The following is a 14,328-nucleotide window of genomic DNA, read 5'->3' on the forward strand; positions in this document are numbered from 1 at the left end:
CTTATCCTCTTACTACTTTCCATTAATCTATGTGGTCTTTCATATGTAACTTGTACCTTAACTCTTATTTTTTATATTAAATTATTGAAACCAAACCAATAATTACTTGGTTTCACCAGAGTTCATTGGACTAATCATACCAGAGCAAGATGCCTCACTACCCAATACAAAACCCTAATTAAAAACATAAACACAAACATGGTTCTCATCATGTCTTGTTTTATATATAAACAACCTTAAGAACCTTAAATCAATCCTCATTAATCTACTTTTTGCACCCCCAATTATGCATCATCTTCTACTCTTTCTGATACCTTTTTTTGTTCTTCTTCTTACAGTGTTCGTAGTAAGAGTTGCATATTCTATCATTTGGGTTCCATGGATCACTGCACATCACTTTCGTGTGCAGGGCATCACGGGACCTTCCTACCGTCCGATCAAAGGGAACACAGATGAGATCCACCGTATGTACAGGGAAGTTCAATCCAAGCCAATGGCATTGTGCCACGACATCTTGGAACGTGTGTGTCCATTTTATCACAGGTGGTCACGCGTGTATGGGAAAACTGTCTTGTACTGGCACGGATCGAAGCCCAAACTGGTACTATCCGACCCGGATATGATCAAGGAGATTCTTTTGAAAACGGGTGAATGGTTCGAGAGGATAGATCCGAACCCGTCCGTGAAACAGTTCTTTGGAGAAGGGATTTTGGTGTTGAAAGGAGATCAATGGGCTGTGCATAGAGCAATAGCTAACCAGGCTTTTAAAATAGAACGTGTTAAGGTAATCCTATCCTTTTAATTATTGGATTATTAACTTAGCTTAATTACATTTTTATTATTATAATATAATTTTGTATAATAATTTTTTTTATTTAAAATTCAAATGTGGGTTTAAGTTCATAAATTTTAGAGCTGTCAAAATGAGTTGGAACCCGTGAGCCAACCCGGCTCACCACAGGTTCAGGTTGGGTTGAAATTTTTTTACAAATTTCAATACGGGTTAGTTTTTGCCCCGGCTCACCCAGGTTGAACCCGTGGTGAGCTGGGTTGGATCGCCGACCCACAAATAAAGTGTCACACAAGTATTGTTTGTTAAGTTAGACTTTATATTTGGGTCATGTTAGGTTGTTTTTTTAATCAACACATAGATAATTTGTATTTTTTTTTGTTTGTATTTGGATTGTATAAAAGTTTATTTAGATTTTAATTAGAATTATAATCTAGTTTTGACTCAAAAAAATAAAAAAATTGTATTTTTTTTATTAAGTGAGCCTGTGAGCCAACCCACGGTGGGTCAGGTCGAGTTAGAATTTTTTTGGCTCGCTAATTAGTGAGCCGAGTTTGGTTGACTCACTAAATTATCAACCCATGGTGGATCGAGTCAGGTTGGGTCGAATTATCTGTTTTGACAATTCTAATAAATTTATTGTCTTAAGGTCGAAGGAAAAAAAGTACAACTTGAGTTCTATATATAAAAAAGAAGAAAGGAAAATATAAATTTATCTATTAAAGTTTTAGATCGAAGGCATTCATTTATGTAGTTATGGGTTCCTCAAATCACTGATTGCACAAAAGCAATGTTTAGCAAGTGGGAAGATAAGAACAGAGGCACCAACGAATTTGAGATTGAAGTGAGTAAAGATCTTCATGATCTTACATCTGACATTATATCCAGAGTTGCTTTTGGAAGTAACTATGAAGAAGGGCAAGAGATTTTTGAGTTACTAGAACAACACTATCATTTGGTCTCTCTAGCCATTAGAAGTGTTTATATTCCTGGATTCAGGTACATATTATGTTAAACACAATCATGTCTAATTGTGTTGTGTTCCTTAATAAGAACAATACTAATCTATGTGTGTAGGTTTTTACCAACTAAGAAGAACAGAGAAAGAAAGAGGTTAGAGAAGAAAACATATGAATCAATTAAAATGGTGATTGAGGAGACCCAGAAAGCAGAACATAATTCAGAGAACTTCCTTTCTTTGTTGATGTCTTCTCACAAATTCATCAACAACGAGACACAGAAATTAAGGTTGGACGAGATAGTGGATGATTGCAAGAATTTTTACATGGCGGGAAAGGAAACAAGTGCCACTTCATTAAGTTGGGCACTCTTTCTTTTAGGGTTAAATCAAGAATGGCAAAGCAAGGCACGTGAAGAGGTGTTGAGTGTTCTTGGACCAAATACTCTCCCAACTTCAGAAACATTGAGTGAACTTAAACTTGTAAGTCTATACCTAATCCATTTTTATTATTGTTTAAAATTCATTGAAAATGATGTAATTATGAATGAAGCCGCTAATCGAATAAGTAATGATTAAATATGTTTTTGGTCTCTAATATTTAATATGAAATTAGAATTTGTTTTTGTCCTAAATTTTGATAGAATTTGGTTCTAACATTTAAAAAAGGCTTAATTAGTGATTAGTCCTCTAATTTGTTATTTTGGTTCATTTTGGTCTTTTTATCATTTTTTTTATTTAATTTAATCATTCTACCTAAATACTAAAATTATTTAAATTTTTACATCCACCTAAATATTCAATTTTTTTACATTTAGGTGGAGTGATTTGATGTTTAAATTCTAAAAAAATATATATTTTAACATGTATTATAATTAAGTTTAATTACTAATTTAATTTCAAATTGAAAAAAATAAAATTGGATCCTTTTAGAAAGAAGGAGGATTAAATTAAATAAAATAATAATAAGAGGACTAGATTGAACCTTTTTAAAAAATTGAAGGTCTAAATTGAACTCAAAAATAATAAGAGAATCAAAATCAATCAAAGCAACAAATTGGAAAACTAAATCAATAATTAAGTCTTTAAAAAATGAATAGATATAATTTTCCTAACCTAACTGCATTGAATTTCTTTTGTGTGTCAAATGACATTTTAGACTGATTTATGAGCTGTGTACATATTATTTAACACATTCAAGCTTAGATGTTAGTCTGTTAGTATGAAACATCGTTTCACACGTTGTTAGGTTAAAAAGGTTATATCTATTTACTTTTAAAATTTAGAGATAAAAATATATTAATGTTATCAAAATTTAAAACAAAAACGAATTTCAATTTCTTCTGAAGATAATGATATTGATTTTTTTTTTTTTGTCTAAATAGGTTAACTTGGTTCTTCAAGAAACACTTAGACTGTACCCTAATCCAGGGGCATTGGTGAGGCAAGCAAGTAGAAGAGTTAAATTGGGGAACATTGATATTCCTGCTGGTACACAACTCTATCTCTCTATCACTTCAGTTCATCATGATGCTGAGTTTTGGGGAGAAGATGCTCTTGAATTCAATCCCATGAGATTTGCAGAACCTAGAAAGCATTTAGCTCCATATTTTCCCTTTGGATTAGGTCCTAACTTTTGTGTGGGCCAAAATTTGGCTTTGTTTGAAATGAAAATTGTTCTTGCCATGGTGTTGCAGAGGTATTCTTTTTCTGTATCACCATCTTATGCTCATGCTCCAATGTTGTTGATGACTATGACACCTCAATATGGCATGCAAATTCTCTTTAGGAAACTCTGAGAATGCTTATTCATGTTGTAATGAATTCTCTTTTAAGAATCTCTGAAATTTGATATTTTATTATGATTTTAACATGGTATCCAAATCGAGTTAAAACTTATCTTAGCAAACTTTGTTGGACATTCTGTTTCATTCGTTATGTCGGATCACTAACGAACCATTCACTAATTTTTTGTCTCATGCACGAGATGAATATATCTGAGCGTGAGAGAGTATTTTGAAAACCTCACATCAATTAGAGATAAGATCAATTCATACTATACAAGTGGGTGCAATCTTCACATTTCTTGCAATATCAAGGGAAATGTATTTAAATTATTTTTACTAGCGTAACACAAGTGCTATCACACCTGTGTGTATGTATTTTTTAAATATGCGTGATATTATATTAGTAGGCGATAATATGCGTGATATATATATTAAAATTATATTTATTAAAAATAAAGTGAAATATATCAGAACAAATAAAAGAATAACTATTGATAAATAAAAAGAAGAGAAGGAGTAGAAACATCTGATTTTATAAAAAGTTTGTAAAAATAACGGTCAATTTTTAAAAATTTAATAAATTGTTATATTTAAAGGGTAAAATCAGTATTTTGAAAAGTGGACACAAAAAGGAAAATCCCCTTTATATATTGTTATAGATTTTTACTTTTAAATGACGTGAAAATAATAAATGTATCAGAAAAATAATAATCAAATAATTAAACAATATATTTTTACAAAATTATATAGAAGTAGTTGATGTAACTCATCGAAAAGATATCATGTAATTCTTTTTTACTTTATTATATCATATATATATATATATTAACTATTTATTACTATTTTTAGTAAGTAATATTTATCAAGTAAATTTGACTAATATTTTTTTTATCCAATCGTGTATTTCTATGTAATTCTTAAAATCTAAAATTTATTTAAAGAATTCCAGCATGGGTTTACTTGAAACAAATTATAACTGAGAAAAATATTTTTACTTTAAAATTTTAAATGAAAATATTTTCATAGCTGTTTTTACTATAAAATCTTATTTCTACAATGTTTTAATAACTGTTTTTTTTTTCATATAAAAACGGTTATTTTTATAGTAGTAGTTATAAAACTGTTATCTATAACAATATATAAAGGGGATTCCCCTTTTTGTGTCCACTTTTCAAAATATCGATTTTACCCTTTAAATATAATAATTTATTAAATTTTTAAAAATTGACCGTTACTTTATAAACTTTTTATAAAATCAGATGCCTTTGTTGTTCTGATATATTTTACTTTATTTTTAATAAATATAATTTTAATATATATATATTTATTTAATAACATTATAATATTATCACTGCTAATAAAATATTACGTATATTTAAAAAATTATATTAAATAAATATACACACAGGCGCGATAGCGCCTGTGTTACGCTAGTTTAATATAATAACATTATTATTTAAATTATTGGCTCACAATTGTCTTCCATTCTTCGCTCTCTTTTTTTCTTCCTTTTCAAACAATAAAGAGAAAAAAGAAAAACTTATTTCTTTTCTTCTTGAAGCCTTCATCTTCTCCGGTTTCTGCAGAAGAAGAAAACAATTTCCATTTCCTTTCTCCCGAAAAATCCAAAGATCAGATGGAAAACCGTTCACATGATTAACGCTCCAACTCTCATCAATGGAGTCCGAACTCCAAGACCTCGATCCGAAACCGCCGAAACAACCCGACCCGAACAATGACGAGCGTCCTCTCCTCAAGCCTTCCGCCGCCGACTCCTCCGGCGAGCTCGAGAAGAAATTCGCTGCGTTCGTGCGGCACGATGTTTACGGTTCCATGGGACGCGGTGAGTTACCGACGCGGGAGAAGGTGCTGCTGGGCGTGGCTTTTGTGACGCTGGTTCCGGTGAGGGTGGTGGCGATAACCACCATCCTGTTGCTCTATTACTTTATTTGTAGGGTTTGCACGATGTGCTCTGTCCCGAATCGCGTGGAGGAGCATCAGGAGGATTACGCGCACATTGTAGGGTGGAGGAGGATCGTCATTGTGCAGAGTGGAAGAGCCCTCGCCAGGGTCATGCTCTTCGTGTTCGGGTTTTATTGGATAACGCACACGTATCCGATTCCACCGGCTTCCGTTGAAAATTCTACCACCACCGACGAGCAGGTGCTTGCTTAATCGCAGCAAAACTGTTCTGCTTTGATAATCTCTTTCCAGATATAGATTGATCATAACTGCATCCGTGATGTTACTCGTTTTATTGTATCTCGTTACTATCAATTAGGTGGATATACTTTATCAATAGCCCGTTTGGATGCTCATCTATATCCCGCATGATGCACGTCTAGATAAGTGTTTGGATTACAGTTTGAAACTTGTCGATCGGAGAAACAAAATTTCCAATTCACAAGACTGAGAAATAAGTATTTTGTCTGGTTGAAATAAGCGTCAGTTATGTCGAACTTTGTTCAGATTGAAGCAAAAAAGAGTAACTTCCAAGTTTTGTTTTATTTTTTTCACATTCTCATAAATGTTTCAAACAGGAACGAAGTGCATGTTGGATTCATGTTAATTTTCTAAGATCATTTTTTCAGTGTAATTTTAGATAACACTGTTCACATGTTTGGTTTCAGATTGTGAAATTGATTCTAGATCCAGTTGAAACAAACTTGGGTAGTTTTTTGTATTGAATAGAAAGCTTTATACTGAAATTTACTAGTAACTTTTTTTTTAAAAAAATAAAAAAATCCAGAACAGTAATCTAATTTCTTCACTTCAAAACCAGTTTTAATCAAAATCAATGAGTACTAATTTTGCAAGCCCTCATTCGAACACCCACATACCTAGATTGGAAGTTGTGCATTATCTGATTTTCTATACTTTTTTGTTTCCAATGTAACTAACGAGAAGCTGTTTCTCCGTTTGGGAATTCTTTCTACTTACTTTATTTCTTCTGTCTTTTTTAATGTACGAAGGAAGACAATGCTCAGTCTGAAGACACAAGACCCGGTGTTATAATATCTAATCATGTGTCATATTTGGATATTTTGTATCACTTGTATGCCTCGTTCCCGAGTTTTGTCGCTAAGGTTTGTGATGTGGCATGTCCTTCCTCCCTTCCAGTTATCTTAAGCACATGTTTCATTGTTGGCATATAGTTCTGTAACTGACGTTTCTTTTCTAAATTTCAAATCATTTATTTCAATCTTGGATCTCATCGATGAAGAGATCAGTGGCTAAACTTCCTCTTCTTGGTCTCATGAGGTCCGTATCATGTATCAGTTTCTTCATATTTAGATCCTGGGGTGCTTCCCTCTTTATTTTTCTCAGTGATAGATAATTTACATTTTATCTTCCTAAATGTTCAGTATCCGTTTTTTATAAGTAGAATGATTGTAATTTTTGCGAGTTGTAACAGTAAGTGCCTTGGTTGCGTCCTGGTTCAACGGGAATCAAAGTCATCGGACTTTAAGGGTGTTTCAGGTGTGTATGTACTTTGTTATAATTATTAAAATGTGTGCAATTTTAATCATTTTAATAAAGTAAATCCCATCTTCGTCCTTCTTTGCCTTTAGTGTGATTCTTCACTTGATACTTCATGGCATGAAAATTGCGTTAAATCATTTGATTTTTTTCCACCATTTTGGTTCTTCCGTATTTTTTTGAGGTATTTGATCTTGAATTTTGCACTTTTGAGTCTATACTTGCTCAAAGATTGATGAATTTTTATTCAAGAACCTCCAACTGAATTATCTTGAATATATCATGTGTTAGAAATCTATCTCAGCCAAAAGGATGAACCTGTCAACAGTTGGTTTTGAAAATGTATGATGACTGGAGGTAATTTGGGTTGATAAGCTGATATTCGTATGGGAAGATAGATAGCAAGTTCACTCTTTTTTATGTGGCGTCATATATTGTTTACTGACATCATAATTCTTGTATACTAACAGTATATCAAAATTAAGTAATTTTTTATTAAACTTAATTTTAATTGGTTGCTTGGTGTAGCTTTTGAATTTCTCTCTAGGCTTCTGGATATATTCTGGCTGTTTGGCTTGTGTAGGGGTGTCCCAATTGTCTTCCGATTCTGCATATTCATGTGATTAGCAAGTCAAACGGGGATCTTAGTTCTTAATGCTTTGTTTAAATATTAATTCTAGTGTTGCAACTGTGACATATTTAGGTCTGTTAAATGTCTGGTAAAATTGAACTTTGACCTTTCTTGCTGTAGCTGTTGTCACTGATAGGATTCGGGAAGCTCACCAAAATCCATCTGCTCCAATAATGATGTTATTCCCAGGTTATTACCTTAATTTTATGTTTTCTTTTTAGGCAGGAGGGTGGAGGTTAAAAATGATCCTCTGTTGATTTTGTTAGTTATAAATGTCACTTTTGCTTGAAACTTAATTTCATGATGCGTCTTGTATATTGTTTTTATTGACAATAGTGACAATAATTTCTCCGGTCACAGACATACATAATCAATTGAATGTGGCATCCCTGCTCTAACCCTGTTAATGTAGGTGGAAGTTTATATTAATTTATTGTTCAAAGTTTTGGCCATGTTTTCAACATTTAACTTCTTTCTTTGTTGAACCTAAAGACCATTGATCTCTCATTTTTTGTATTAAGATATAGCTCTTTATATCTACACCTTACATTTCTTTAGTGGTATACTTTTATTAATTCTAATATTTAGTCAGTTTCGTATTTTATATTCTAGCCAATATTAAACTTTTCACTCACTGTATAATTCCTTGTATATCATAAGTTGGCGTTTATCAATAACTATTACAATTGACCAGGACAATCTTAATTGTTCATGCATGTCTTTGTATGTACTTATAATCATTTAATTAATTGTATTGTATATTCTGCAGAAGGTACAACCTCAAATGGGGAATTTCTCCTTCCGTTCAAGAGTGGCGCTTTTTTAGCGAAAGCACCAGTACTTCCTGTAATTTTAACTTATCGTTACCAGAGATTTAGCCCTGCCTGGGAATCCATATCTGGCGTAAGCATTTGAATATTATTAGACTTTCCTGTTTTCACTAAATTATTTGTTTAAATTGTTTTCTACTTATGTAATATAAACTTAAAGATGTGGTGCTAACCGACTAGGAGAAACAAAATGTTCTTGTCTGCAATCAATTTTTCTATTAAAACAAAAGTTGTCTTCACATTCCTAATATTGAGCTAATAATGTCTTTCATTGAATCTAGCCTGTTATTTATTTTTGAATGATTCCCCTATCTCTATCTTGCATTCTTAAAAGTTTGATATACATATGTTCTTGGCAGGTACGTCATATGATTTTTATTCTCTGTCAGTTTGTAAATTATATGGAGGTGATTCAGTTACCTACTTACTATCCCTCGCAGCAGGAGCAGGATGATCCCAAACTATATGCTAATAATGTTAGAAAGTTGATGGCCAGCGAGGTATCTAACTCAACAATTTAAATGCATAATATGAAAAACTGCATCCTAACAGGATTTTATTCTATTCTATAGATGGAGTCGATGTTTATGTAACTGAGAATCCAAATTCGTTTGAGAGAGATATAAATTTAAATTTCTTTGAGATTAACTCCTTACAACAGAGGAGACCTTTGTCATTCACGGAAACAGAATCAACATGATAACATAAATGAAAAGAAAAGATGGATATGGTAGACACTGCATGGTCTTTGACGGGTCTTATATCCTTCATGCCCAAAGGACCCAATTCCTTTCTCGTCGACTGCCCGATTCCCCATAGCCCTCTCTGCTCATAATCATTTTCTCTAACAAAATACACACCTTCCTCACTCCTCTTTTCCCTGCTGCCGTGAGTAATCTATGAGTGAGTCATGGCGGTTGAAACAAAACCTACCAACTATATTGCCTAATACCTCACTTTCTGGCTCATACGACTCTTTCAATCACCACCCTTCACATGCAGTTGAGTCTATTTGTGTGTGCATATTTAAATTATTAAACTGACACCAATGGAGTATTTCATGCTAATGCCGGTCAATAATTCTTTAGAAAATGATTTTGGTTACTTCATCAAAATTGAAAGTTTTTATCCTGTTGATCTTGCGTTCCAATTTTTAGAAACCATAGTTTGTTTGTACATGATGATTGAGTGATCCGTATTTTTTTTGTTTGACATTTGTTTGTGTGTGACCTCTTTATACACTGTTGGGGGTGAGTTCATTATTGAAAGTGAGTGAATAAAGCAGTGCGTGTAAACAGGGTTTGGAACACAGTGAATGAAATGTTATTATCAATTGTATTACCTGATATTTTGAGTAATTGTAGTGTAATAATGTTGTAAAGTAGGAACATTTTGGTACATCTTGTTTTGAAAAATGTATACAAGATCGAACTTTTCGGTACAGATTAAATTATAGCAGTTAGGTATAATATCTATTTATGTTCCTTTTAATTTTCACTTCACCAGTTGATTAGAATAAAAATCTCTATTCCTTTTTGCATTCTTTATTTCCAAATCCTTTCCTGCAAATTTACTTGACCGAATATTGTGTTTTCACTATGCAGTGGTTACTTATAGATAGAAGGGGAGTAGAATGGATTTTGTACTGTTTAATCGGGAGCTGGTAGTGGATACGAGATTCATATTGTTTTATATTTTTTTGTTTGCAGGGAAATTTGACACTTTCAGATATCGGGCTTGCTGAAAAACGAATATATCATGCAGCCCTCAACGGTAAATAGTGTTTTGCATCAACAATTGATAATTTCATGGCCGCAATCTCAAATGTTATTTAGTTCCAGTAGGTCAGTAGTCTCATTGACACTTGCCCTATGTTTGCTAGAGTGGGGAAAATTGAGGGGGAAAGGAAAAGTCTTAAATTTTAATCCATGAAAAATAGAAGGAAAGAAAAATTTGATTATTTTTTCTTTTCATTTTTAGCCAGACTTAATATTATTCGTGTTTTTTTTCTTCATCCAAACAAAAACATGATTGTAAATAATGAATTTGAGGGGTATTTATATTTTCAATGCTAATATGTTCTTGTGTAACTTTATTGTAAATAATGAGTGCTCAGCAACGATTTATAATATAAATTGATAGTGAGTGAACTGCTTCTGAAGCGTCAATTCAAGAGTTAATGTTTATAGTGTATATTCAAGCTATGATTGTGAATACAGCGTTTGCTTTGGTAATGGGGGTAGAATGTTACTACTTTTACGAGTCTGTAGTTTTTAATAATTTTATGACATCTCTTTCAAACATAAACTCTTCAGACATAAATGACGAATTGCAAAATGGATGTCAGAGACAGTAAAAAGCAGAAGAGTATTAGTGTGAATGAGGCAATCAATTTCCTATTCCTGTGAAATATATATAAAGGGCAGAACAGATTGCAAAAAAGGAAAATTTACACCCTGGTGCATAGAATCAGAACAATGTCCAAGTTATTTTTCTTGAGAATCATCCTGTTAGATCACTTAATTGTATTAAAATTTAGTAAACACGTGAGCGATACTCTTTTAGAAAGGCCATGCAACTTGGATCTTAATTACTTGTTTTATGTTCCTACAGGTTTGTTTTCCCAATGCTAACATGGCTTCATGGTCACTGTATTCGGTGTTATGGTTGTATTGTGTTAAGAAAGGAAAAGATAGTTTAAGCTCAGTAGAGGAATTAGGGGTGCAGAGAAGATCGTAAATATGTAAAATATTTACATTGATTTTTTCATACATTTAAATTTCGTTGTAAATATGTAAAATGTTGAATTTCGTTGTTCAAATGTTCCCTTTTATTCCATATATAGGGTGAGTATCTCGTTTCGAAAAAGTGCATGACGCATTGCGTTTACTAAAAATTGTAAAATCATGACAAATCAATCTGTAAAAATATAACTTTTTTACTATAATTAAATCACGGACACCTTATCTTTAGTCAATTCGTTCACTTACAGCAGTCATAAATAAATAAATAAATAAAATTATAAGTTTCCGCGGCATGTTGAAAAGGGAATGAACATATATATGAATGGCAGATGTAGCACCAGAATTAATAAAAAACAGGAGAGGTTTATGGGAAAAGACAAGAAAAGAAAATGAAGTTATAAGTGACGAAACAGAGATACTACTTACAGAAGACTAGCATAAACAAGATTGGTACAATCATTGATTTCCTAGTTTCTCAAGGTTTGAGTTATCGTTCTTTCAAGGAACGGTTAATGGATTTTCTCAATTCCCACGATGGCCATGACGATGACAAGCAGCCTCTTAATGGTGACTGTAGAAACAGTGAAGAAGTGGAGAGGTGCTTCTGACGCATGGAGATCGAGGACAAGCAGTTGAAGGCACTTCGAAGCCTTCTCTTTTCACTGTCTTCAGCCTCATAATTAGGATCATGCCCCACACCAGAAATCCTCAGTGCTTCAGGAAGTATGCAATTGCAAATTGAACCTGTCACAACCAATCAACAACAAACAACACAGAATCACATAACACACCAAAAGTGAAGTAGCATCTGAATGAAACAAGTAGAGCAGAAAATACCTAGCCTGGCCAATCGATTTACCCATGTTGGAATGGATTTCCCCGTCAGCTTGTAACAGATGTCTTTGCAGAAGTGGTTGCAGTTCTTAACAATTAAGTGATATGTGTCGCCATTGTAGTTTGCTGACTGGCGTTCCATGAACTCCCTCACCTGAGTACAATCCAAAGCTGTGGTTCCTATCAGTATTGACTTCCTGAATTTGAAGCCAGGGCATTGTCGAGGTTCAACCTCAAAAACACCACTTGTTGGATAGTCATGAGCTCCAAATGCATATTCTACACCGTGAACTGTAAAATGCACGCAAATCTATCAATGAGATACAACACCAATGAGACAAGAATCCAACTCAAGGGATTGACACCACTCTTAACCCAAAATCCTAAGACTATAAGTTTATAGACTTTCATCCTTATATGGTACTCAACTTTCTCATTTTTACTAAATGTGAGACTTAGACTCACATTTGGATTTCCACCTATATATATCACTCAAAGACATATCACTAAAGTCATAATGTGCTGGGATTAAGAGACAGAGAATCAAAGCTTTAAACTGTACCTTCTACACCAGAGTGATAGATACCAAGACCAGCCCAATACACATAACCATTCATGGGAGTCAAGTCATAGACATTGAGATAAACTGGTGTTTTGCCTGGTCCATAGCCACCTGAATTCACTTTGCGAAATAAAGAAAAACGGGTTGATGATTTTCCTTTCAAATGAAGCGGCACAACGGACTTCCATCCTTTCTTAGACTTCAATTTCATCTTTCCCTATTGGGAACAACAGCATGGTACCTGAATCCACCAAACATTTACAGTGTGTTTGGAGATACATTACATTATGAAGGAAACAAATAACGTCAAACTCATAAAAGATGCTAAATTATAACTACTAGCTTCTATCTGTACATGAAAATTCACATTAAATGGCCTTAAGCACCGGCATCATCGGTTTGTGTTCACATATTTAATGAACAAGAACAAGGTCTAGCCATTCCTTCGCAGTGTGAAGACAACCAATTTCTTTGCTCATAATTTATCACCTACCTTTATTGCATAAATTAAAAAGCAGAAGTTTCCTTCTTACGAGATGGTACAGAAAATTCAAATAAAGATACCTTCAGCTTTTCATAATGCACTGTTTTTTAGTGCATGTTGATTGCAGAACAAATTTAGCATACAATTATTCTTCACCTATCAGTCTTAGTAGTCAACCAAGCTAACCCCTCTAAAATTCAAACCATGTTGTCAAATTATAGCAAAAGGAAAAATCCAACAAACTTATCTAAGACATGATAATTTTGCCCCCCTTCCATGTTTTAGAAGATCTTGCGAACACTTCCCAGATGTAAAAAGCGAAAAAAAAAATAAATCATAATTTTCAGTGCAAATATCCTCTTGGCCACGAACATAAGATGCAGAATTAGAAGTGAGGAACTTTGCAGAATGAGCACCAAATCACAACAGCAAATACAGATTGAAAACTGAAAAAAAAAAAAAAAAGAATAATAAAACTTGCAAGTGTTTTCAATTCGTGAAAACTGTTGAGAGCAACCGAATCGAGCAGAGCATAAACTAATACCAACTTGCAATTTAGGCATAGGAAGGAAATGAAAGAAGAGAGTTTGGCCTCACAGCTTCAGATCTAGCACAAGCAAGACTATAAAATAACAATGGCTTCCTAGAAAGAGAAAAAAAAAAGGTTTTTGAACTTTTGTTGGGGAAGGTACAGAAAAACAAAATGGTCCCAAATTGCTAATGCAGCAGAAGCAAGAACAGTGGCCTCAAAAACAAGAGCCCAATAGTATCATTACAAATTCCTCAGTGTTTATAGATAGATAGACAGAGAGAGAGAGAATAGAAAGAAAAAAAAAAAAAAAAAAACTTACAGTCGCAGATTGAAAGCGTGCCGCCATTACACAGAGAGAGAATGAGAATCACAAAACGATGAAGTGAAAAGTGAGATTGAGACTTGCAAAGGAGTGAGTGAGGTGTGAACAAAAATTGTTTATAACGTTAGCAACTCCAAATCATCGTGAAAAGAAATTTAAAGGCTTATACATTCATTGTCCTTCAGACATTTTCTTATTACTTCAAATTAATGTAATTTCACTTATTAATTACTTTCATCAATTAGGAATCAACTCTTTCGATTTAGTTACTAGCTTAGTATATATAATTGTGGTAATTATTCAAATAAATAACTTTATTTAATAAGATAAGTGTGATTTAAAGATGAATTAATATAATTTTTTTAATTCAATTG

The 14,328-nt window shown here is 33.1% G+C and overlaps 3 protein-coding genes across 8 annotated transcripts; 2 read left to right on the forward strand and 1 right to left on the reverse strand.

Moving 5' to 3' along the window:
• Positions 1-133: 133 nt before the first annotated feature.
• On the forward strand, positions 134-3,643 carry LOC114193807 (cytochrome P450 734A1-like). The gene is made up of 4 exons (XM_028083748.1): positions 134-784; positions 1,545-1,789; positions 1,868-2,231; positions 3,134-3,643. Exons 1-4 carry the CDS (start codon positions 287-289, stop codon positions 3,545-3,547), a joined length of 1,521 nt encoding a protein of 506 aa, XP_027939549.1. The 5' UTR covers positions 134-286; the 3' UTR covers positions 3,548-3,643.
• A 1,378-nt stretch (positions 3,644-5,021) lies between these two features.
• Positions 5,022-11,297, forward strand: LOC114194737 (lysophospholipid acyltransferase LPEAT1-like). Of its 3 annotated transcripts, none has more exons than XR_003606424.1 (9): positions 5,022-5,698; positions 6,508-6,621; positions 6,759-6,796; positions 6,951-7,015; positions 7,767-7,835; positions 8,416-8,549; positions 8,836-8,976; positions 10,186-10,320; positions 11,090-11,297. XR_003606424.1 is itself a non-coding variant. In XM_028085119.1 (9 exons), exons 1-9 carry the CDS (start codon positions 5,213-5,215, stop codon positions 11,107-11,109), a joined length of 1,131 nt encoding a protein of 376 aa, XP_027940920.1. In that variant the 5' UTR covers positions 5,022-5,212; the 3' UTR covers positions 11,110-11,297. The 3 variants fall into 3 exon arrangements, 1 of the variants encoding a protein (XP_027940920.1); XR_003606425.1 differs by lacking the exon at positions 11,090-11,297 and adding an exon at positions 10,792-11,050; XM_028085119.1 differs by having other exon boundaries at positions 10,186-10,249.
• A 113-nt stretch (positions 11,298-11,410) lies between these two features.
• LOC114193357 (deSI-like protein At4g17486) lies at positions 11,411-14,126 on the reverse strand. Of its 4 annotated transcripts, none has more exons than XM_028083116.1 (4): positions 13,952-14,126; positions 12,617-12,857; positions 12,058-12,345; positions 11,411-11,964 (listed from the first exon to the last, which is right to left on the reverse strand). In XM_028083116.1, the coding sequence occupies exons 2-4, from the start codon at positions 12,825-12,827 to the stop codon at positions 11,708-11,710; spliced, it is 756 nt and encodes a 251-aa protein (XP_027938917.1). In that variant the 5' UTR covers positions 12,828-12,857; positions 13,952-14,126; the 3' UTR covers positions 11,411-11,707. The 4 variants fall into 4 exon arrangements, with proteins under 4 accessions (XP_027938917.1, XP_027938920.1, XP_027938919.1 ...); XM_028083119.1 differs by lacking the exon at positions 13,952-14,126 and adding an exon at positions 13,698-13,879; XM_028083118.1 differs by lacking the exon at positions 13,952-14,126 and adding an exon at positions 13,649-13,667.
• Between the last annotated feature and the right edge of the window lie 202 nt (positions 14,127-14,328).

Source organism: Vigna unguiculata, chromosome 8 (genome assembly GCF_004118075.2).
Source record: "Vigna unguiculata cultivar IT97K-499-35 chromosome 8, ASM411807v1, whole genome shotgun sequence".
In the NCBI taxonomy this organism is placed as follows: domain Eukaryota; kingdom Viridiplantae; phylum Streptophyta; class Magnoliopsida; order Fabales; family Fabaceae; genus Vigna; species Vigna unguiculata.